Below are 24,915 nucleotides of genomic sequence, written 5' to 3' on the forward strand. Positions count from 1 at the left end.
CGGGCTCCAGGCCCCGCCCATCCCACCCGCGGGGAGGGAGGAGCTACCGCCAGGGGCGGGGTCGGTGACGCGGCGTGACGCCAGAGGCTGAGCCCTTCCCGCCCTGACTCCTTCCCACGAGGCTGGCGGCGGCCGTTGGCGCGATGCGGCGCCGCGCCGGCCTCGCTGGCGCCGCGCAGGTAGCGCGCCCGGCCCCGGCCCCGGCCCCGGCCCCGGCCCCGGCCCCGGCCCCGGCCCCGGCCCCGGCCCCGGCCCCGGCCCCGGCCTCGGCCTCGGCCCGCCGCCCTGCCCGCCTCCGCGGTCGGGGTGTGAGGGAACCCCGCCGCGGGGGTCGGCTCCCCAGAGGAAGAGGCGGCGGGGGTGGGGGGGGGGGGCTGCCCGCTGCGCTCCGCTCCGCGGGGCCCTGAGGAGGCGATGGCGGGCTCGGCGCGGCCGAGGTCCGTGGGGGGACGGGGGGTGCCGGGCAGCGGCTAGCGCCGGGGAGCCGGCTGTGTGAGGCAGGCAGGAGCTCGGCCCCCCGGGCTCGCCCTCCGGGGACCGCGGTGGCTGCTCGGGTGGGTTCCTGCCCGGGCTGGCTGGGGTTCTCTGTGGGGTGTTCGTCGCCAGGTTCAGCCCCCTGCCAGGCCGCGAAGGGGGATTCGGGTCATGCAGGTCGGGAGCTAAGTGAGGTACAGAGCTAGTAACTTGGCCGTTGTGCAAGAGGTCGGTGAGGGCTGAAGTCTAATTTCCTACATCTGTCGCCTGCCGCTACTGTAAGGGGCTGGACAGAAAACTTATCTTCTCCATTGTCTGTATTTGCTTTTAACATACTATTGTAGTGGGGGGAGATGGTGAGTAGCTGCTTAAGCAGAGAAAATAAAGCCTGTCTGTTGGAACTGCAGTATTGCAAAGATCTGTGTTTACAGTGGGAACTGTAAATGAGAATTTTCTCCTTGTTGTGTATTTCATATCTCAATCCCAGTACTCCAGTAGTGTATTTTATTTGACTTTAGCTTCTGCTAGTGAATAGAGCTATATTTATGCCAGTACCAAATTATGCTCCATGATTTTGAGCAGTACTGAATTGTCTCTCTGTCCTTCCTGTTTGCTGACATGAAAATGGTATTCTTCCATAGAGTCCTGTTGCCATGTGTTTACTCCATACTTTCTTGAGACCTAAATGAGTTTTACTTTTCTTGAATCATGTAATGTGGTGGTACTTGGCCATGCTAACTTTGCCATAAGCACTTCCTAAATGCAGCTTAGAGCATACAATTCAAGTTAAAAGTAGACTCTTTCTTCCATACCTTTACTGTGGCTTGGATGCCTCTGAACCGGGAAAGCTAGAACTGGCCTGTTCTGTCCCTAAAACTGTCTGGGTTTGAAAGACAGCTGGGAAAGAAAAAGAGTAGGAAGCAAAACTGAAAGGAAATGTTTACCCTGAGGAAGTAGGGAAGCAGAAAGAGAGAACTGTAGGAAAAGGTTGGAAAGGATGGAAATACCAGGGCAGCACTGTATGTACCAGTGATAATGACCATTTGTCTTGTGCAGCTGGACTCAGGAGGACTGTGGGGATGGCATCTCTTGTACCTGTAGGAGATAGTTTCTTGTGTTGTTCTGTACTACCCTTTTCCCTCTGGAATAAGATGTGATACATAAAGGATCTCATTTTTTTCTGCACCATTCGCAATGCAGTGCAAAACAGTACTAGGATGTATTATAATTTTGCTTTGTGAAAGCAAATTAGATAATTAATGTTTTAGGCAAAGGACGTTAAACCTTTTTTTAGTCTGTGTCTATATGGTAGCCTTTTTAAGATACAGCAGTGTGCACATGTACATACATCAGAAATTGGAGTTTAGGAGGTTTTTGGTACAGAAATTTCTCTGCAATTTTAAAATTAATGCGCATTGTCTTGGACTGTGGAATTAAAGTTATTTTATAGCAATAGCTTGGCAGAAGAGGAAACTAATAAACATTTTTTGACTTAACTCAGGATTAAATTACTTTTTTGTGGGATTGGGTTGCAAATAGTTGCAAATATTTTTTGCTCTTCACAAAAGATGAATTCCTTTGAAAAAATACAATTTCCACTAAAAGAGGTGTTGTAACTTAGCAAGGTGACTGAGGATCTTGCAAATACTTGAGTTAATTAAAAAACTGAGTTATTATATCCTTTACAACAGTCTCAAAACAATAGCTTGGCACTTGCATAGCTGCTCACATTTTAAAATGTGAATGTTAATTTTTACAGCATTCCGAGGTATGCTGCACATGTTAGGTGAAGAAACAGATGCAGAGAGGTAATATGATTTGCTTTAGGCCAGAGTGGCAAAAATTACAGTCAAGAGTCCACCTTGGAGACTCTTGGGTTTAGTTATTACCGGATAGTTCTCTTTTAAAAGGTTATGAATTTCTGAAATGCTGTAATACAAAGGAATATTTTTGTCAGACAGATTGTCCGGGATTCAAGCAGAAAAGCATTGCAAGGCTGTAACAGTGTCTTTGGTTGGTTGTTGGTTTGTTTGTGTTTGTTTTTATTTTATTTCAGAAGGCTGACACCAAAGAGGAATTTGTTAAAGTTAAAAGGAGGGATTTGGAAAGGCTGACAACTGAGGTTATGCAATTGCGGGATTTCTTACCCAAAATAGTAAATGGGGATATCCTGGGGACGTTGCAGAAACTGGATGCTATTGAATCAAGTGAGTAGTACCATGTTACAAGCTCTTACAGTTTCTGCCAAAACTGCTTGGAACAAACTGTCATGCCCCTACAAAAAAGTTGTAGAGTTTGTGGAGGTATTCCACATTAAACTATGATGTTCAATGACTGCTTCAGTAAATTAATGTGTTTGTAGTGAAGAAAATTACAAACTGGATTAGAAATAATTAGACATGTCAAATTAATCTTTAAAAATATTTTACTGTGGATAAAAACATACAGCTTCTCTTACTGCCTGAACTAAGTATCAGGAAAAAAGTGATTCCTCTTTGAGGAAAAGGCAAAAGCATTCTGTTTTTCAAAATGTCACTTTAGATGCACAGCAAAAAGCCATGGTAAATAGCTGTGGATAAAAAGTTCAATTTAAAGGAAGAGATAATATTGTTGTATTTAGCCTGTCTTGTTTTTTAGCTTGTATGCTTTTATTGCCTTAAATATTCATAATAATAAAAAGTCGAAGACTCTCTGTTACAAAGGTCTTTTTACTGCTGTCCCCAAAGTCCAGTGTTTCAGTGTTATAATTCTCTGTGTGTCATTTTTTTCAACAACTGCACCATTCCCGCCATGCCATCAGGACCAAATCGGAGTCAGCTCCGTCCCTAGCCTGTAGCTTACATGCAGCAGTACAATTCACCTGTTCTTCTAGGAATTGGTTTTGTCTGAAAAGACGCGGGACAAGCACTGAGCCAGATTGTAGAGGGTGTATCTCTTCTAGAATATCACGTGATGAATTGAAAATTAATTTGCAACAGCTGGCTAAGAAAGAGTAAGATAGAGCCTCAAGGCCTGTCTCCAATACCAAGTAATATATTGGGGCAGAGCTTCCAGCTGCCTCAGTGATCCACTCTTTGGGAAGATTCTTCCATGCCATCAAATGCTAACAGTTGAAAAGACCGTACCACCTCTCCTGCTGCCAGTCAAGACGTCATCCGTGTCGCAAGAAGTGATGCAGGATCTGGAAATGTTCTATTTATGCTATTGCAAGGCATCAAGGACTGTTTCCAGTTGCATTAAGTATTCAAGATCCTCAACTAGTCAGATTCTTGTTTTACCTACTTTTATCAGTGCTCAGTCTCAAGATTTCTCTCACTGAGCCTTCTTACGCTCCTTGTGCCAGGCATCGAGGAGACACTGTTAGGCCCTTACAACAGCAGGTTTGTGGCATCAACATGGGGATATTAAGACTTTCTCAAATGTTCTGCTGGCTGGCCAGCATTCTCTGGGTCCTTTGGAGGAGTACCTGAAGCTGAGTCAGCCTTTGAACTCTCTTGAGTATATCCCCGCAATGGAGATTTCTCTTGCATTTAATGAAGCCATTTGAGTATTTATTCGGGCTCTTGCCATTGTTTGCCCCTACAGCTGGACAAGTCAACTGGTGATTTTTGCTACACCAATCTGCTCCTGCCTCTGCAGCATGCAATAAAGCAGACTGAAAGGAGGCTTTGGAGCATACAGTTCACAAAAGGTTGGACATCACAGGGACACAAGCAGTCTTCAGTCTCAGAATGGTGAGCTTTCTGGTGCTGTTTACTAAATACAATCTCTTGGTGTTGGCATATGAAGCTTACAGGAGTCCTGGCAGCTACTACAGATGTTTTTTCACGTTGTTCTTACAGAAGCTTAATGGGTCATTTGTACATCTCTCTAGGCTTTCATCAGCTATTGCAGTTTTCTAAGTATTATAAACATGAAGGGGTGAGCAGGTTGTCATGCTCAAGAAGTGCAGATTATAGTCAGAGACTTTCAACACTTCTGGCCCATTCAGTTGTGAGAATGATGGAGCCTTGAATAGCTTTAAGAAACCTTGAGATCTTTGCATGTTTCACTTGTATATCTAGGTCAATAGGATACCCATTTGCTATGGGAGCATCCCATAGGTGGTATCTGAGATCTGAGCTGGCAACAGTCAATGCAACCAACACCTGCTTTTCGGGCTGGTGTCAGGGTCTTCACTAAGGCTTTTGCCAGGGTAATTGTTCATTTCAAAAAGAAAGGTCCGTTTTGTTCTTACTACCCTCCTCAGGAAGAGTGTTTGGCTCCAGGAATCTTAGAAAAATTTTCTGTATTATTATGCATATGTGTAGTGGAACTTGGTCCACTGGGGAAAAAATTGCATTAACATTGATCTAGCATTTGGATCAGTAGAATTGGAATTCCATCACTTGTTGGCATTCACTGTAATTATACTCAGTTCTCCACCTCCCAGAGCTCTGAGATTAGATCTCTGGTCCAGAAAATCTCCTGATGTGACCTATAGCATGGATGAGAAAGTCCACCTCACGCCTGAAATGTGGGCCTCCTCTTCTTTTGTTGTGCGCAATGCCTCCTTCTGCTTTTGAGTCTGCTGTCTATCTCGGGAGCAAATGCAACTTCTTCCCAGAGTCTGATTTACCGCTGCAGTGGTAAAGTTATGTATTCCCTGTTTGTATAATGATGCCATTTCATGTTTTTTTGCTCTTCCAAGTTGATAGTGAAAGCTGCTGCTTGACTTGGTGGAGGTAGACAGTCTGAGCCTCAAGATTTTAGCGTCAAGAGGGAAGGAACTTTCTAACCAGGGGCTGGGACTTGCAGCCAGTGGGAGAACCTGTCAGGCTTCCCTGTGTGCTGCTCAGGACCACGGTGTGCAGGAGTGAGCAGCACAGCTGCAGTCTTCAGTGTCAGCGAAATGTCTGCTGCTCATTCTGCTGCTGTGTGTCAAGAGGCTGCCAAATGTCAGGACTGGTGCATGCAACCTTGAATTCTCTTCAGAGCAAAGGCATGCACAGCTGGGAGAGCTGACAGGGCATAATGGCAGGAGTTTCCACAAATGAGGCATAGCTAGAAGTAGGTCTCTCTTCAGCAGCTTCCAATATTACCCCCTCTTTTTTTTTTTTCTTTTTTTTCCCCCTTGACATCGAACATCGTAATACCTTAGAGGAGGTTGACGCATCCTTCTTTTATCTGGAGGACTCAAAAAAAAAAAAAAAAAAAAAAAAAATACAGGTAGCATTGAGTTAGCACTCAGTAGTTAATATTATTCCCCTTCTCCTGGCTCAGTTTTGGTTCCAGGACCTTTGAAGTCTGCCAGCGAAGGATGTGGCACCTTTGTGTGTCTGCTGCCTGCGCTGGTGCTGGATTCAGGGTGGATCCATCCTCTCAAAAGCTGGAAGTGATTCTTCTCGTACAGGAGAGCTTGTTTCCTTGCAGTGAGAGAGATTTTCACTGGATATACTTACCTGGCAAGGATAAATAGGTTCTTGGTCTGCTATTGGTAAGCAGAGCATGCCCTACTCATGCTCAAGGCATCTTTCAGTCAAGTACTTAAGACTCACACCCACAGAGTAATAGGTGCGTGGAACTGTATTTTCTTTACTTGACAGAAGGAAAGAAAGTTTCCTGCCACCGACCAGAGTTATTCCACAAAAACTCAATGAATCCATTCCCCCCTTCATTCTTTTCCTTTGGATTGCAGGGTTGAAAAGAACTGAATGCTTGGAGAGCATGCCCTGGCACATATAATGTTTCCTAGGGGTGGACCCTTGCCTTGCCTCTTTGGTTTCTGTTAAAAAGTTCTAGTGTTCATGGCTTAGAGTCGCACAAGGTCTGAGTGGAAATACGTTCTGCCTCTTTAGAAAGCTGTTTGTAGCTAGATTATCTTCCTCTATACTTGCTGCTCAAAGTAATGTGTATGTATTTGAGATGATGACATTTTGTCAATTAGGACCAAAAAAGAAAGGATTTTATTTCCAAACAATGTAGAATTACCAAATAAAATGCCAGAATCCAAGCTCTTTGGATAATAAAGACTTTTTTTTTTTTTTTAAATTATGTTATCTTTTTATGATTGAATTTCATATGCTCTTTGGTAAATACATTCAAAAATATTGACCGCATGTAAGGGGAAGTACTTGAAGTATTTTAAGCCATAGACCATACTCTCATGATCAAGGGTATGGTGCTCGAAGTGCGGTGTAAGTTGTTTGTTAAGCTAATCAAAATTACAGTAGATGCTGTTTGGACATTACTTTTTGGAATTACTTAAATGTGTTTCCTTTTTTCAGTATAAATATTAAACATCCAGAACCGTGGTTTTTAAAGTAAAATACAATACACAACAGTTATTAAAATATCCTTCAAAGTGAATTTTTTAAAACGGGCATCGTGATTGTGAAATATAACACTTTTAACTTGATTTTGATTCACTAAAATAAAGTGTCTAAATTGGAATGTATTTCTGATAACATCAGAGATTAATTTTTTAAGGGAATTGTAAAATTTGCTTGTCACTGACATAATGTTTAAATAGTTTATAATGTCTTATAATACTTTTTAATTTAAAATGTTTGGAGTAGTTGCATTTCATTCTTACTATTCATATAATTTGTCCATTGTATATTGAAACACTCCCTTCTGACTGATCTTGGTATTCTTTTTCTTAGATTTTTGCTATGCTCACTGAATTTCAAAGATACCAGACACAAAAGCCATCATGAAAACAAACAAAAAAAGTAGAAAATTGATTAAATTTTTAAAAATCCCTAAGGAGCTGGAGCTCGAGCTCAGTTCCAGAATGGTATCTTATCGGCACACTGTGTTTAACAGCTAGCTGTGATTCTTTCAGTCTTTTCCTGTTTTAAATCGGAAATGTCATGTTTGTTTAGTTTCTTATAAGAACTGTTGAAATGTGGTAAATTGTGATACGCAGTTTAGCCACGAGGAGGTGATCGAACACAAGCAAATAGTTAAAGCACCGCATTAATGTTGTACTCGGTGGATTCGTTTTTCTTTAGTGCAAGCCTGGTGGTCATAACTAACTGCTTCGTTTATCTGATTTATCCTATCATAGACATGGAGAAAAAGGAGGAGGAAATAGAGCAGCTGAAAATGGATTGTGAACACTTCAGAGCCCGTCTGGAAACAGCCCAGGCAGATTGCATGAGGGAGAAGAAGGTATACTTGCTGTCAGAATATTGGTATCTGTATGCTTGAGTTTTAATAACAAAAGCAGTAATGATCAGTTTTTCATGTTCATGTCACAAAATACATCCTCAGCCTGAAAAACAATCTGGGATTTCTATAAGTTCATAACTGGTGTTCATAATTGGAACCAATGTTCATAATTTACCTATAAGTTCATAAGTAATGGTTTTTTCCCCTTGATATTTCTAGACCAAAAGGGTCAATATTATAACAAGACAAAATATAATACCATACAGTACCCAAACGTATTTGGTGTGTACAAGTACAGGTACAACTGACAGTTGGTCTCCCACTTACGCACATAACCCTTGCATAACTGCATAGATGTCTTAACTTCCATACTGGGTGAGGTGCAGTTGTATGGAGTTGCATTACGGGCTTCTTGGCTGGGTTTGTTCTGATGTGTGTAAAGTTAAAAATCAGCCACGAGCATTTTGTTTATATTAACATGTTGAAGTAGAACATTGGGAATTTGGGAAGATTGTGGTATAGCTGGCATCAAAAGGTCCTTTGCGGAATCAGTTCTCTTGAATTTAATGTAACTATAACGTAAGAGGACAATAGAAGATAATGTAAGCAATGCAATGTACAAAATGAAACTGGCCTCTCTTTTGGCTTGCTGTAAGCTGTGTGCCTTTGTTTAGTTTTAATAGTCTTTCTCAATGCACCTATTGATCCAATTGCCACGTACAGCTGTGAGTCAAAGAACAATTACAGGGCTCCTTTTGCTCTGTCAATATTGTATTTAGTGTTTATGAGAGGGGAGATTTTTAACAATGAAAGAATAGCAAAGACTCTGACTTCCCAGACTGTGGGTCTTCTGTGAAGCCATTGGGGTTCAAATAGGATCACACAGACTAGTGGCTTAATTTCTGAGAGGTGTGAGAATCAGTTGTGATTATTTGCTGCAAAAGTTAATTTCCTTGGAGCTGACAGCTATCTTCAGTAGTCAGCAGAAGCTCACTCTGTTTCTAGAGTTAGCATCTGCCAGCCTTGGGATTGCATGAAGACAGATGAATCTACAGAAATGATTTCATTTGAAAAGGAATAAATGAAGAGTTCAGACATGCAGTTTTAGGGCACATCTGTGTGGACAAGTCATTCTGGAATGAAGTTTGGTATGAATGTAAAGTGTGATGGAATAGTTGTCTATTCCTTACTTCAAAATAAGTATCTTCTGGGATAGCTGTTGCAGTTCGGCAATAGGTCCACGGTTAGTTCTGCTGTGCACCCAGGTCTTTAGGTATATAAGCATCCACGATAAAATCTCTGTAAGATTTAATGTTGCTGCTTTAGATATTAATGAAGTGGGTCCCACCTTTTATTCTTGTTAATATTACAAAATAAATGGCAGGTGGTTTAGGTTTGTGATTTCTTTTGGATGAAAATTTTACTTAAAGCATGGATAGTTTACTAAGAGTAGTTGTTGTCTGGTGTTCCTGATCAAAGCTCTTCTCTTCATATCTTTGCTGTTGTGCAGGATACACTGGTTGGCTAAATGGCTTCTGTTATATGCCACAAAGGTGTATTTGTCAGAGTGGATTGTGCTTATGTATGTTGTGAAATCCTTTAGCTCTTTGGGATAAAAGAAGATGGTGTATGTATATGTGTGATTTTTTTGTTTGTTTGTTTTGTTTTGTTTTGTTCCTGTTGATCACTTTGCATGGTGTTTTTCATTTGGCTGCTGTTCTGCTATAGGCATCCTTGCGTATAGTTTCTGAATTATTTTCTACATATTTATCTTCTGAAGGAAAAGGAAATGATTCTCTGAAACAAACATAAAATAAATGCATTTTCTAGTTGAGCAGTGCCCTTTTCTTAGGGGATCATAAATCAACATTTTGCATTCCAAAATTTCTGTGCAGTGCTGTATCACTGATCAGGGCATTGCTGTGCTTTCTGAACCTGAGCAAAAGTTGAAGTGCACATGTTATTCTTGGCCAATGTCTTGTTTGTCTATCCATAGTTATGTACTTAAGCACTGCTGTATTCTTGTGCCTTGACCCTTTCCTGAAGATGGTGATGTTGCATAGCACAGCGATTGCTTTGTGATGTGAACTCTCAGGAGTGTTGCTTCCAGCTAGGTTATTTGCTTTTGCAGGGTCCGTTTATTTTCCTGGCTCTTGAATGTACTATTTTGTTTTCCTTGCTTCGTATCTTTGTTCTGATACTGCTTTTGATCTATTAAAAATTCTGGCATTTCTTGTGCTGGCTTTGCATCCTTGTTGGGGGATCTAACTTTGGTATTACAGAGTTTTATGTCTTACTAGTCAGTATTAGCATCCAAACGCAAAATGCAAATAAAATGTATTAAAAGATACATTTTCCTAAGACAAGGACAGTGCAGAGAAGAAAAACAGGGACAATATAGGGGTTAGACAGGAAGATGCCTGTGGACATTTTGTTGATGCATGTGGTGGCAGAAAAGCTGGTAGGTCTGGCAGTGAGTTATGCAAAAGATAAAAATTGGCTAACTTGCTTAAAAATTATCAAAGTATTACAAAATAAGAGACTTTTCCTGGGACTTCTATGCCTAGGGAATCAGCAACAAGCGTCAGTCTTTTGCATATATTAAACTAAAAGGTGAAAGAGACTCCAGAGAGTAAATATGCACAGGAGTCTGCTTGATAAATTTAATTCGAACTTTACAAATCCTAGCCTGTGTATTCCATTAGCAGTATGATAAAGCAATGCAAATCAGGCTGTCAGGTGTGATACAGGGGGCTGGGTAGGTAATTAATGACAAAGTACAAGCAGCTTTGTACTGGTTGATATCATGTTATGTAAATTTTCAGATGAGTTTGTTTCTATTCTTTCCAAACCCTCATCACAAAACATTGAGGTGAACCCCCAAAATGACAAGATACTTATTTTAAAATCTTGATGGGAATACATGGTTGAAAGTTTTGTTTTGTTTACTTGCTTTCAAAATTCACACAGAAAAGATTCCTTCTCATTTTCCCATGCTTCATCCTGATAGCTAAACACACAGGGGAGGCTGGGCTGAGGAGAGTGCTTTCTGCAGTGAATCTGAAAATCCCATGCCCACAAAATGGGCAGAGCAAGATCCTTCTGCTCTTTTGATGTCGTGTGATCTGTGATTCTCTCTCTCTCTTTTAATACTTGAGTTAGCATCATTTTTCTTGATGGCCTTTATCTTTCCCTGCAGCACTGTCTAATACCACCCCACTCCAAGTTAGCAGGGAGCACCCATCTGCCCTCAGAGACCACAGACTGCAGTATCCCTGCCTTGATCTCACTGTCCGCACTAGCTCTAAGCTGGGAGGTGCAGCAGCTTCATTACCCCTGTGGCAGTCGGTAGGAAGCCAGTGAGACCTCGAATCATACCTAGTCTCATGATATTCTTCTGGCCAACTTCCCATGTGATTGGAAAAAAGTACTGCCAAATTGAAATTGTGTCCTGGTCGTGTTGGATTGCTCTGTTGTCTCTTTATGCTTTGTGGCAAGCACCACTGAGCAGCTCACTTAGATGATGGATGCACAATGGTGCCTGGGCTTTCTTGGTATGAAAGGCCCTCTAAACTTCAAACCTTAGATGTGTTTTTCCAGGGACTCTGTCTTACTTTGCCACTGCTGATCAGGAATATGCTAATAGAAAAAAGTTAGAAGAGATGATAGTATTTATCCTAGATATCCAGCAACTCTACTGTGTTGGCTAAGGCAGAAGTCTGTTTTGAAAACCAAAACTCTCCCCTTCTATAAGATGTTTCCAGTATCTTTTGTAAGGTGTCTGGAAAGGCTGACCTCTGATGCTGAAATCCCTTCTCTCTCGAAGAGACATGTAGCTGTTTGCTTAGGAGGAGTAGACTCTCCTATCAGACTTCTTTAGGTGCCACTCAGTCTCGGTGGGTCACTTGGTCTGACCTTGTGGAGAGGCTTCTGGTTACTGTCAGCCTCCACAATGTACTTACATACCTTCTCTCCTAAGCTATATCTAAGTAGTATCTGTAACCACTGAGTTTGCCACCCCCACCCCCATCATTTCATATATGGCCCTGATGTTGTTTCTTGTTCTGTCCCTTAGCCTAGAAACTTGTTTTGGCTGATACAAAGTGCAACCAAAATTTCCTTGCGCTATTTCAGGAGAAACTAGACCTTCGCCAGCAGCTGAATGAGGCCAAGCAGCAGCTCCTGCAGCAAGCAGAGTATTGCACAGAAATGGGTGCAGCAGTGTGCACATTGTTATGGGGTGTATCTAGCAATGAGGAAGCTGTTAAAACCATTTTAGGAGGAGTAAGTATGGCAGGTGAATACTTATCGGTGGTAATGCTGTTAGGCCTTTTAAAATAAGGACCTTGCTTTGTAACACACTTTAATATAAGGATATATTTCAGAAACTAATTGGACAGCAAAAATGTTTTCTGAATTGTATATTCTTTGGGAACAATCCATTCTCATTTAAGAAGTGTTGGAACTACAAAGTGTTACAAAGCAGGCTGGGAATAAATGCAGTAATTAATCCTTACGTTACCAAACAAGGATTATCTGTTTTGCACCACACAGTTAAACTGGAAGCAAGGCTGCAGCTAGCACAATGTAAATATCTTTGCGGGCTAACAGAAAAAGAAAATAATTCATGGGCACATGCAGCAGTTCCAGTACCTGTAGAGAGCTTGGAGGAGCTACTTCCATGGAAGGAAGACAGATCATCGATTCACAACTTTAAATCTTTGTGCTGCCTTAATACTTGCATGACTCTTGGAAATTTAGAGAGCCTAGCTGCTAGTGAATCTTATTAAATCTTCAATGCTAAATGTGGATAGGTAGCTTATTTGAAAAAAAAAAAAAACAACCCAGACCAAACCCCAAAACAAAAACAGTTAATGACAATAGTAATATTACAACTGACACAGTTTCGCTGCCAAGTGCAGCTGATGGAAATAGGAGGGATCAGAGGATCGGGCCTGATAAAAAATATGATTTTCAGTCTTGTCACAGCCAACATGAGAAGGAATTGTTGTATTTAATCTGAGTGAAGTGATGCCACAGTTTCTTCTGGCTTGATTTTTTTCAGCAGCATGATGAACAGCTGAGTGAATAGGATTAGTTCATTATAGTAAGTGGTGAACTAGTGTGTTTGTAAGAGGCTTTCCAGTTTTGGTGCACCAAAATACAATTATAACTTTATATTGGGTATTGGAAAGCTGTACAGTAATACCTTTTGGTGATAACATCTGATGATTCAAGATCCAAGCAGCAGCAGTTACTAAGGAAAAAAAGTCTGTAAAAACACTGTATAAAGCAGTTAACATAATAATAATAATAATAAAAAAAGGCAGGTGGGTACTGCAGAGCCCCCACATAGCAACAAAACCAGTATAAAATTACATTCTGTATTTTTACAACAGTTTATAACTGTAAGAGTTGACAATATTTAGTGACTAGCTGTTGTTATTTGACTTGTGAAACAGTATCGCAATGGTATGTTTCCTGCAAGCAAAATGCTAGCAGTGATGAAAATGACCGTATTTTTACAAATGAGAGTAAAATTAGTAGAAGCCTTGTTGAAAGCAGGTAAGATTGACTGAAATGATGTTTGGAACCAGTGTACCATTTGTGTCCATATGGGTTGAGAAAGTCAAAACTCGAGCAGCAAATTTGAAATTAGCACAAGTAGTTTTCAAGGCAGTGGGGGAGAGATGCCTACTGTTTCTATCCATGCATAACATTTCTAGAGAGAACTTGAAGAAACATCCAGAGAAGCAGCATGAGAGAGAGTTTTCAAGGACGCCTAGTTGCATGTGCCAAAAAAGGAGTAAATTAATTCCCATGAGATTGTTTTAGATGTCTTTCAAAAAACTTCAACCAGATATCCACATGACAGGACTCTCACATGGAAATGCAAACTGAAGGTTTGATTTCAGAACAATATCAAGACTTGCTTCAACTTGAGAAATTTTGGATCCTACAAGGTGGTCTGCTACTTCAGTTATCTGCTAAGCCATTTGTCACCATTATATTTTAAGGCAGCAATTTTGCACATTAACTGATGTTTTCATGCAGGAGTTACTTGGACAGCAAAGGGTTCGTTGCACCATCTGAGCTCAAGCACCTTAATGGTGGCTCTCAGAACTGTCCGTATCTCGGTGTCTGTGGGTGAGACATTTTTCAGTCCCATGAAAATACTGTCAAGCTAATAAGAGACTGCACAGAGTACGTAATGTTTGCTATTTATAAACTTGATTGGTCTTTGCTGCAGCTCCTCAGACCTCACTGCTAGTTAATTAATGGCTGTTTGGAAAGAAGGTTCAGCAGAGGATACCAGCAGCACCTCAAGAGACTGGCAAATAGAATATTTTGCATGTTTTCTGTGCAACATACCAATGACTTAGTTTGCTTAGTACTCTAAGCATAGAGCTTAGTACTCTAAGCATAATAGCTTATACTACTTTGCTAAAGTAGGCTCTCTTCACTTTTCTCTCATGCCCTCTGCTTCTTGAACTATAGTCACTGCTTATGTTAAAATTGCCATCTTTGAGGTGTGGTGTCCATATAAGCATAAAAAGTACATCCAGCACATGCAGAAGTGCACTTTTTTCCATTCTCTTTCTCCAAGATCCCTTCGTTCCTGTTATTCTGGGATCACAGTATAATTTGTGAAGATGTTGAGTATTGGCTGACACTGCTTTTTATGCCCACTTGCTGGAATCACCCCACAGGAACTGTACATCTTTGATGTGAATGTGCAGCAGTGGAGGAATAAATAAATATTACCAGTAGCTTTGACAAAATATTAAAAATTTTAGTCACTGCAAAATGAATAAAAGTTCAGGCGTTTCTAGGACTGTCCCATTTGGTTGCTGCTGGGGATGACTAAAAGTGTCAGCTGCTTCATGAACAACTGGCAAAATTATTAAAGACACTGGGAAACCTGGCATTATGGGCTCTCTGCTATACTATTTTTATTATGAAAGCCAGCATCATCTGTGTGAAATAGTGTTCCAGGAATGTTTTACAAGTCAGAATTACTAATAAACAGAAACAGTTCTCTGTCCTCCTTTGTGGGCTCTGTCTGCACCTCTGACCAGGCTCTTTGACCTGCCCTGAGCTTTGTACCAGGTGGCTGCTTCCTCAACTGAGATACCCCAAAATGGAGCAGTATTCCAGCTGAGGGGAGAAGACTGCGTAACATAATTATGGGCTGTACTCCTGCTTGTACGGTCTGGTGTGATGATCGTCTTCCTAATGTGACATTGCTGACAAATTCAACCTGTGACCCAGGAGGGACCTCCATTTCCTTTTCTAAGGAACTTCTACCTAGCCTGTTGTTCTCCATCCTGTATTGAGCAATTAATGAATCCTGGTAGGATCCAATTGAGTTCTGCTTTTTCTGGGTATTTCACTGGTTTTCTTAGGAAATTCCTGTCAAGTCACTATGTTAGGCTGCTTTCCAGTCTTCAGCTGGATAGGGTTTTGACGAAAGCTGCTGTAGTAGGCCACGTAAATGCGAAACACCTGGTGCAGCTATTGCAAAGCAAAGAGAGAATGTCCTCACTTTTGAAAATAAGCTATAATTCTGCTGTTTGATATATATTATTGTGGGTTTAGGAGATAAATACGCAATGCTTTAGTTTTATAAATAAATGTGGCATTGAGTAGTTTCCCACTTTCTTCTGAGGTAATGGTTTCAAATATTAGGGGATCAAACATGTCACTTAGTGCATACCTCTTATTTTCTGTTGTTTTTTGAAGTAACTGGGTGTTTTAGTAATTTTGAAGATTGTCTAATTTTACTGTAGTATCTAATAATTGTAGTTGCTGTAGCGTGTATAATCTTTTTTTTTTTTTTTTTCTTCTGCACTTGCAGAGTAAAGCAGTAAAGTTTTTCACAATCGCTGCACAGACCATGGAGAGCTTTGTGAAGTCATTAAGTGAAGACATGAAACAGCAGGATCTGGATTCTGATGAAAATCAGTTTGTATTAGCTTTGGCAGGGATTGTAACAAGTAAGTTAATGTTATCTTTCAGAATAGCATTCCATGTGTACTAGGAGTTTCTATATTGCCTTATATGTGCTGCAGTAAGTATAGCTTTTCAAAGTTGGGTATTTAGTCAATGTTGATATCTTGGTTGACTTCCTAGTCTTTTAAAGTCCTAGCAGATTTTGTCATTTACACTTCTGTGAGGCATTGTACTGTCAGTGACACAGTTCAGGGTTAGACAGGTAAGAGCCATTGAGTTCTGAAATACCCTAGCATGTCTGCTCAATCTGGAGTAAAGGAAAGACCATTCTGCCATGCTCACCATAGTTTGTAAATGTCAAGCAATTTACTTTCTGAATCTCCAGTAACGCTAACATCTTCAAGATGTATGAATTGCAGATGTTGCAAGTAGATCCGCCCCATCTTAAGGTATGTGCTCAGCATTTTGAAACTGCTTAAGAATTTTTTTGCTGCCAGATGGACCCCACCTTCACTGTCCTGAGTCCATAGTGCTAAGAGAAGTAAAAAGTAATAGACCTGACTTCCATATCAAATGTTTCTTTTTAGGGTCAGAAAATAAGTAGAAAGCCACAGATCTATCTTAGTATGGCTGCCCTTGGCTTGGAAGGCTGTGAGAAATGGGATTGATGCATCATCTGCATTTTTGTGAAACTGCAACTGTCAAAATGACACTAATGACATGATGCAAGATAGATGAAGTAGTGGGTATTTATACAAATAAGTGAATCTTGCATTAATGGCTTTGTTGAATGTATGATTTTAGGTGTTGTGGTACCATTAAAGATTGTAATAAAAAACAATATGTGATGCATTATGCCACTGTACCAAGGTGGAATCCAGTTCTCTCCAATTTCTTCATTGAAAAAAAAAAAAACAAAAAAAGCATAGCAAAAGTAAAATCTGAACAAAGAAAGTGTTTAAAGGCTGGGGCGGGGGGTGTTGGAGTTCTGCCTGAGAAGGAATCAGGATGGTGGAATGAAATCTTGCTTCACAGAAGCTGATAGAAATTTTGCCAGTGAATTTGATATTACCAAGGTTTGTCTCTTTGTCTCTGTAATTTGGGAAAGGAGGTTGCTGAAACTCAAATGAGATAAAGGATAGTCAGATGAATGATGTAGAAGGTACCAGTTTAATCCTCCTAGCTACACTGTAAAGTAGTATTACACTAGAAAGCAGTATTAAAAGAACACCGAGGTGGTCATGAAGTGCCAAGTATTCAGAAGTTAGAAAACACCAGAACAGAAGTTCTCAGTGCAGTCATAACACAGCCCAGCATGCACAAACATTGCAATACTGTGTCCATAGTACCTCTGCTTATTCTGAGGTTAAAAAAGGCATCATGATGTACATGCACAGGAGAGAGAAACTGAGGCTGCATGAAAGTGGAAGAACTGTATCATGCAGCAGATCCGCAAACTTGCCCTGAATGGGAGGCCAGGGAACCAGGTTCTGTCACTAGTTACATACGCTGCACTTTATGTGTTTGGAGGAGGCTTAGCCAGTTGCACAGTACAGAGAAGCTTGGGTTGCTGGAAGATACCTCTTGCACTTAAGGATGCCCTGAAGTATGGGGCAAGTGTAAGGGAAAATACTAAAGGAAAGTCTGCTTTGGACCAGTAGTCTTTGGAAATATTTTTGCCTTTTGGTTTGTGCATGAATAATGCAACACTTGCAGAGAGGTAGGAAAAGAGCTTTTGGGTAGATGTCCACGAGAGTTTTGGTTGTGTAATGTGCCAGATGTATTGGATTGAGCAATTGTAAAACAATCTGCAATCTTGTTTCTTTAAAGTGGGACCTGTAATGGTCAGCTTTGCTTCAGTCTCACATCATTTGTGGATGAATCCAACCTTTTGTTTCATAATTTGCTGTCTTATTATTAGGATACTGGCCACTCTTAATAAATATTTTAATTACCAAAGTAGAATTACGAAGGGGTTTGACCAGTATAATTTGCTGCTTCAGTATTTGCTATTTAGATGAGTATAGTTTGAAGTTTATATAGATGCCATAGTTCATTCTTCACAGCTGACATATCTTTTTAGTGGTTCTGATAATTAGTATAAACTCTTGCTTGAAACATGATTTTTATGATGATGTTTTCTGTTCTCCCACAGATGTGGCTGCACTGGCATGTGGCCGTGAGTTCTTGGTTAGTTCAAGTCGTGAATTACTGGACACAATGATGCACCTCCTGGGAGACATGAAGCCAGGACTCTGTACCAAGTTTAAAGTGTATGGTGACTTTTTTTTCCTTGAAAATGAAATGCATTATCTTGCAGTGTGGGTCACAGTGATGACAGTAATTTTCCCACTCTCATTTCCTTTCCTGGAGAGGAAGCAATTTTTGGAAACTCTTTTCACAGTAGCATTCCTTGCAGATATACCAGGCTTGGCTACAAGGCTAGCTTTATCCAGGTTTTGTGTCTCTTGGGAAGTCTCTTAATCACCATAATATTGTAGAGATGAGCAGGGATGCAACCTTCTACCTTAGGAGGGGCTTATCAGTTGAGGGTCAGATAAGGAAGGTGTGAGGTCAAGTTTTAAAACAGAGAGGATGTGGGAAATGTGGACTCATATTTATTCCCTTCTAATATGAAGACACTAAAATGCTGCATCTGCTTAGTGAAGAAAGTGAGTTATGTATCTGCCAAGAGCAAAAATTAGATTAGTTTATGCTACTTAGTAGCCAAAAAGCACCATGCACTTACGTTTGTAAAAGGTAATGCCTGTAAAGGGACCTTGTGATACAGCATTGTAAAGAACAGGCCATGTTACACAGTTCAGATGCTGGAAAAGTTGTACTTCCCAGCTCATGGAGAGATTGAGTAAACTATTGTCTTTGCCTTTTTCTCAGAGCTGTTACAAGCTGAGGATATATGGCCTCGACTGAGCAAATTACAGTGGCTTAACGAGTACTTTCTCATCCGCTAAGATGTGGGCATTTGCCCAGTACACCTGGTTAATTTGTTCATGACGATGGCTTAAGTGGTGGGTTTTTTTCGTCAATGGGGGGCACACACACACACGCACACACAAAGAATTCATACCCAAGCCAGCTGTCACAGCTCAGCTGACAAACAGCAACCCTGTCAGCCACAGTGACTTGACGGCGTCCATGCACGCATTTAGGCAGGTTGTATGTGATAGGCATGAAATCAGACTCAGTCTTAACTTTGGATAGGTTTTATCTTGCCTAATCTCAGCTATCAGAAAGCTAGATGTCAAGTATCTGCTAACTGTCTGGGCTCCTTCCCAGTTAGTGGAAGGAGATGGTGCTGTCAGATGATTGCTCACTCAGCCTGTGTTAGGAACGAGTTGCCCTCTGAAGGTGCTTGCCTTTCCCCATTGGGTAGCAAGGGGGAAGCTGAATAGCCTGTGCTATTCAGTGGTTAGATGCTTTGATGTCAGTCATTTACTGTGTTTCCCAAGTGTTGGGCTTGAAGGTCAGCCCTCAAAACAGGGTATTTAACTCTTGCAACAGTGGGGTTTGTTTTTGTAAAGCCCCAACTAAAAGATTTGTATGAGAATCTCAACTTAAGAAAGAAAAGGTAATTTGTGCCTTCATGTATATAACAAAAAAAATAATGAAAAGAGGGCCTGTTCCATTTCAAAATCTGTCCAGAAAAAAAAATTATGAGGGGACTTTATTTTGAGAGGAGGAGGGAAAGGAAAGTGTTCTTAAACACACACACACAAACACACACTCTGAATTTCAAGCAAATGTGTGTCTATGGGTCCAGATACATTATTTTTTTTTTTTATCATTTCAGATTGTATTAATGTAATTGGATGTGAGGGACTTCCTTTTGAATTGATGTTTTGGGTGGGTTTTTAATTATATTTCAAAATCTGTCTGCTTTCCAGAAGAATTACACATGGGTATATAAACTTGGCTGCCATACAGCAATAGTGGTAAAACATACATAAAACAATCCCATGAAGTGGCTAGGGATTCAACAGGGGCCAGCCTCTTAGGCTAACAAATTGAGTGAAGCTTAAAAAACATCACTGTGGTATGACATGGAAGGACATCACCAACTTAAAATTTAATCAGTTAAAGAAAAAATTTGGCTTATTTTCAAGGATATGTTTGTCCTTTGCTCAGTGTTGAGGTTTTACAATTCTTTTCTTGCTTTTATTTTCAAAAATATTTTTCTTTACTCTGTGACAAATCAGGGGAAACTGTGAGTCTAATTCTACACAGAGCAGTATCAAAGTAAGCTGATAAACGGAAGAGTTCTCTTTCCTCTTCTAGTTCTAGCAATCCTGTGTTTTACTTGTACCGGTACAGAAATAAAAAATTTACGGGGAAAAGCTGTCATTTATTCCAGCACTGCTACAATATCCATTGTAGTCCATGAGTATGTAATAAATATATCCAAGGCATCTACATGAGTGAGTGCTGGTACTGAAATCTCATGGGTGTCTTTGCCTTTCTGCAATAGCAGTGGTGTGAAAGACTAGGTTTTCTTCTCATTGGTGTAGGGTTTGTTCAGCATTTGTAATTGTTAGGCAGTCAATAAACATTTACATAGTTGTTCATAGCTATAATTAAATTGTTAGGAATATTCAGCTTTGCTTATGTAGCAGTTGAAAGTAGCCCACAAAAATATGTACTTTAGTGCATATTAGTACATTTTCTATACTAATCCCATGTATTAAGCAGACGAGAAGGGGCTTTAGCTGTGCTTTTAGTTCTAGATTTTAAAGAAAGCATTGACAGATGTAGTAGTACAGGATGTTAATTAAATTTGGCTTGCCTAAATAGGAAGACTATGCAGTGCATAATTAAAAAGCCCTCCACATTTAAAAAAAAAACCAAAGTATTGTTTATCCAGTAATTATGTGTGTCAGGTTTGCTTCAATAAGCACTTTTGCAATAATTATCACAAACAATACTTACTGGAATGTGCAAGTACTAGAGGTGAAGGTGGTATAAAGGGCCTGGAAATGCTTCTATGTTGTGCTCAGGTGAGTGTGTTTAATTAGTAATAATATGTTACTACATTGGCTTGTGGGGTGGGTTTTGTCTTCTGACACTCCAAAACCACAGCGCTTCCCTGGATCACCACCACTCAGCCCCTTTTTGTCTGCACAAAGCAAACAAGTGAAATAAAAATGCAAACATAGCAGTATCTTTTTACGTCACTTTATTTCTAACTGCAAATGTCAAACAGATTAAGGATGAAAGACATTGTCAAGAAATTCCATTATAAGATACTGTTTTATTGATCGTTTTCATTCTGGCTCATTATAGGTAATTATGGCTGTGCTCCCTTGTCGGGGGTTGGGTTCTGGAAGCCAAGAAAGAGCTGCAGAGGCTGTATGAAAAGAAGTGTAGGGGCTTTGCAAGTTGCAATTTCAGTTCCACAGCACCCCTCGCTGCTTGTCAGTGGCCACTGATGCAGTAGTTTTAATAATCTACTATTTCTTCTTCCTACTGCTTAAAAGCCTAGGTGATCAAACTCACAGTGGTGCAGCACATAATATAAATTAGGCCTCTTAAAAATCAGTTTAGCCTGCAATGGGTTACTTTCTTTCCTGCTTTCTGAAGGTATGCGCGGAGAGTGTCCAAATCTGCTGGTGGCATAGTAGCTTAAGCTGTGAGAATAGGGTGTGAGGTGTGAAGTCCATTCGGAATAACATTATTTCCCTTTTGTTTGGAAATGGTGGCAGTGCAGTGGCATGCAGGTTTATCACAGTCATGTGAGATAGCAGCTGCCAAGCTGGACCCAGAATGGAAGAGAACATTCCAGCCTGCTTCTGTTTCTCTGTGTTTTGTATGCAACCCGGCACCCAGCTGTGAGTGGGTATGATGACATGTTCCATAAATGTTAGGAGCCCTGCTCATTCATCTTCCCTTTTCATTGTCCAGAAGATTGACTTGCGTGTTACCATCTTTGAAAAGAAATAAAATAAAAAGTAATAGCATCCATCATAGCACATCATAAAGTACATTAATGCCCTGTCCCCCCAGCTAGTCCACAGCTGTAAAGATGATCTTCATAAAAGGCAGGACAGGAGAACATCGATAGAAGGGTGAAAGAACTTGTAAGACAACTTCTCACTCCAGAGTATGGCTCTTTTTTCAGGAACATCAGGGACCTCTTGGCTCGAAGTTCATAGTACAGCAGTGATCTGATTCTGAAAGAGGCTGAGCATTAGTTTGTTTTGTTAATGTCAGTGGGGATTTTTTCTGGATGCTTTCTGCTTTTGAGTATTAGGTCCCATTCCTACTGGAAGTTAGAGGGAAATTGAAATAATTTGCGTCAAACCTACTGAGACTCTGCTTAGCTGAAAAAGAAGGTTTTACCCACCAAAACCATGAAAAACTTGTATCAGCAATGTGGAAGAGGGCGTAACAACATCAAATGTTTGAAAGCAGAACTTAGTTCAGCAGAAACTGCTGGAGAAGATTTAATCCCAATGAAATGCTCTGCATTGAGTATTAGGAATTGTTCTAGATAGCTTTGGAAAGGGAGGCTTGTTTTGAGCCCTAAGTTACCATACGTGTCTGACAGTGAAAAGCAGCTTAAAATAAATTTTGACCCAGGCACTTTCTCTGCATAGAGAGGCAGAGCTGCCACTTCTGCATGTAGCTTCCTGTACCTTACAACATTACCTTGGCTCTGTCATGGCTAAGGCTGAGGGGGTACCAGTAGCCAAACCCCTTTTGCCTGATGGGTTTCAGATTTTGCAAGTCACTGATCATACTGAAGCTTTTCATATTTGCAGTAACTTCAGCATGAGCCGCAGTGGAAGAAGCTGGTGGGATCGGCAGGCTAGAGCCGTCCTTTAAAATGCAGAGCCTTCTCCAGCCTACCTGGTTTTCTCTCTGTAGAAAAGTTGAGACTTTGGTTTAATTTATAACCTGTGATGTATGCAGCCCCAAAATGACTCATGAACTTCCTATTTTAGGAGGCTGATAAATTAGGAAATCCTGGTTTTGGAAGCTTTTGAAAACTTGGCTGAAATGAACATATACTTACTATATGTATTTTTATTTTGTCATTTACACATGGACATGCGTGGTTTCAGTTTGTCAGAGATGTCATCTTAGTTTTTTTTTTTTTTTCCTCAATGCTCAGTTAAGGAAATGTTTTCTAGCTGCCAGGCCATAGACCTTTTCTGTCACCTGGAAGACAAGTTATGGGTTCTGTCCTCCTTCAACATCAATGACCATAATAGACCAAAAGAATTCACCTTGTAGAAAAAATTATGGCTTTGAGTGGGCCCAAATGTTATTTGGAAATAGTTTTGAAGAGGTGCGGGTGAGAGTACCATTTGGCCTGTCTTATCCTGGTGTTGATCTATGCTAAGACAAGAGCACAGTTTACAGCCAAATTGAATTCCAGTGTTATTGACCTTAAAAAAAAAAAAAAAAAAATTTCCAGTTGTACATTGAACATAATCAATCTGGATTCCTGAAGGCAAAGTAAATAGGAAAGTCCATGATGACATTTTAAGAGACAAGCAGTTGTTTTTTTCACAGCAGGGTCTCACTCGATGACCCAGATCGTATGGCCCTGCCTGGCTGCGAGGGGCTGGAGAGCAGGCAGAGAGAGCCAGTTCTCTGCCTTGCACCCACAGCAGAAGGGACGAGTCTAGCTTAGGAGGGAGTGTGCTAAGCTGAGCTGGGACTACTAATACCTTCCTTTTCCATCCTTCAGGCCTGTCCCCTTCTTCCAAATGCTTCTGTAGGCATACTAACTTCCCCTGCCAGCGGAGAGAGACTACATTGGTGTTTGCTGTATGCTAGCTATATGTTGCATCTGTTCCTGCAGGCAGGAGGAACAGGAGGATGCTTGAAAGAGGATGGCATAAGCAATGTGTCTGTGTTTCAACTGACTGGAGGGTCAATGTACAGAAAGGCTGGTGTTGCACAACCGATGGAGCAGAGACTTCCTTTGATGTTGTTTCTAGTACTCATTATACAGTCTTGCTTTCTGTGTTTCCTAGTGGCCCTTTTATTTGTCAGGGCAAACAGCTTATTTGAGATGATCGTCTGCCCAGTGGGGACTGGCACTACGAAAGCTCTGTTGTATAGGTCGAGTGGTCACATAAAGCCAAGTCCTGGTTTTGCATGTTTTATGTAATGGATCTCATGGAGTTTGATGAGACTTTCTTACTCACACATGGGATGTTTGTCCATGTGTTTGAAATACGTGATTTAACAGTATAGTCAAGGTTTTGCACAACATTGCTTATATATAATGAGACTTGTCTCTTTTATCAAAATATAAATTATTAAATAGGCTTCTGCATCAGTACATGCTTGGCATAAATAGCAAAAGATGCCAAAACATGCAAAGAAATCAAAGTACATCATATCTTTTTTCTTTCAATTCTAGGCTAATGCTAATGTCACTTTACAATGTGAGTATCAACTTGAAAGGCTTGAAGTACATCAGTGAAAGTCCAGGTTTTATTCCTTTGCTTTGGTGGCTATTGAATGGTAAGTTGCTCTAAGAACTTTGTAAATCGTGACTTTGGCAATAGGTGTTGCAAATAACAAAACGGGAATTTATCTCTGTAACCTGATTATGTATAGCTTTTGTCAGATTAGAAGTAAACAAAAAGGGCAAATAGCTAGAGGGAGAAGATAGGCATTTCCCACAATATTTTTGGCACTGTATGTAATATTCCATTAATATAAAATTTATGGATGGTAGAATTAAGAACAGGGAATGGAGAAATTTGATGAAGTGGATTAAAAAAAGCCACCTGCATTTTCACATACCAACTTTAAAATAAACCCTGAGGGGAAACTATGTATCAGATCACTACCATTTAACAAAAGAAAGTATAACTGTGTTCTGACACATTTTGGGGAAAGAAGCCAACCTCCGTAAATACGCTCACCCGTGACAAAAGTGACCCCTTCTACAGCTGAAGAGAGGCCTTGTGCTCTAATAGGATTTGGGCTTGCAGGGCTTGAGTACTATTCCCAGCTTTGCCTTTGGCCAGTGCAGGACTTCAAGGACATCAAGGACTTCTGTTGCCACTGTTAGGTACATGAGTGACATCAAGGCTCTGCTCTTTTGGAGGCTTCAAATCCGTGCGTAGGAGCCAGCAGAGATTGACGTTGCCAGTGTGCATTGGACTTGGCTGGCAGCTGCTGTGTGTGCAGATTGTAAGGGACAGTGAGGACAGCAGTAAGGACAAAGCCATGACACTGTCCTGCCTATGAACTGCTCCTAGAGTTGCTCTGTCTTGGCTTTTTCAAGCTTTTGTGGCTTGTCCATGAGAAGATTTTGGTGTGCAGTTCACAGGACTGGAGAGGTCAGTCATC

General features: G+C 40.7%; 1 protein-coding gene and 1 long non-coding RNA gene across 6 annotated transcripts in view; one reads left to right on the forward strand and one right to left on the reverse strand.

Moving 5' to 3' along the window:
- The first annotated feature begins 68 nt into the window (after positions 1-68).
- HSF2BP (heat shock transcription factor 2 binding protein) overlaps positions 69-24,915 on the forward strand; it is a 33,394-nt gene continuing 8,547 nt past the window's right edge. The window contains exons 1-7 of one of the 4 annotated variants that reach the window (XM_052795105.1): positions 76-179; positions 2,531-2,681; positions 7,526-7,629; positions 11,764-11,913; positions 15,488-15,626; positions 17,738-17,855; positions 23,975-24,078. In XM_052795105.1, coding sequence (XP_052651065.1) covers positions 144-179; positions 2,531-2,681; positions 7,526-7,629; positions 11,764-11,913; positions 15,488-15,626; positions 17,738-17,855; positions 23,975-24,078 — 802 coding nt within the window. In that variant the 5' untranslated portion in view covers positions 76-143. Of the gene's footprint in view, positions 180-2,530; positions 2,682-7,525; positions 7,630-11,763; positions 11,914-15,487; positions 15,627-17,737; positions 17,856-23,974; positions 24,079-24,915 lie in introns of all 4 variants that reach the window. The other 3 variants (XM_052795106.1, XM_052795108.1, XM_052795107.1) reach the window with 3 other exon arrangements.
- On the reverse strand, positions 20,759-24,899 carry LOC128145265 (uncharacterized). 2 transcript variants are annotated; one of them, XR_008236401.1, is made up of 3 exons: positions 24,486-24,899; positions 22,613-22,758; positions 20,759-21,521 (listed from the first exon to the last, which is right to left on the reverse strand). It is a non-coding gene; the product is annotated as an uncharacterized LOC128145265 (long non-coding RNA). The 2 variants fall into 2 exon arrangements; XR_008236400.1 differs by lacking the exon at positions 22,613-22,758.

Source organism: Harpia harpyja, chromosome 8, assembly GCF_026419915.1.
Source record: "Harpia harpyja isolate bHarHar1 chromosome 8, bHarHar1 primary haplotype, whole genome shotgun sequence".
Lineage (NCBI taxonomy): Eukaryota > Metazoa > Chordata > Aves > Accipitriformes > Accipitridae > Harpia > Harpia harpyja.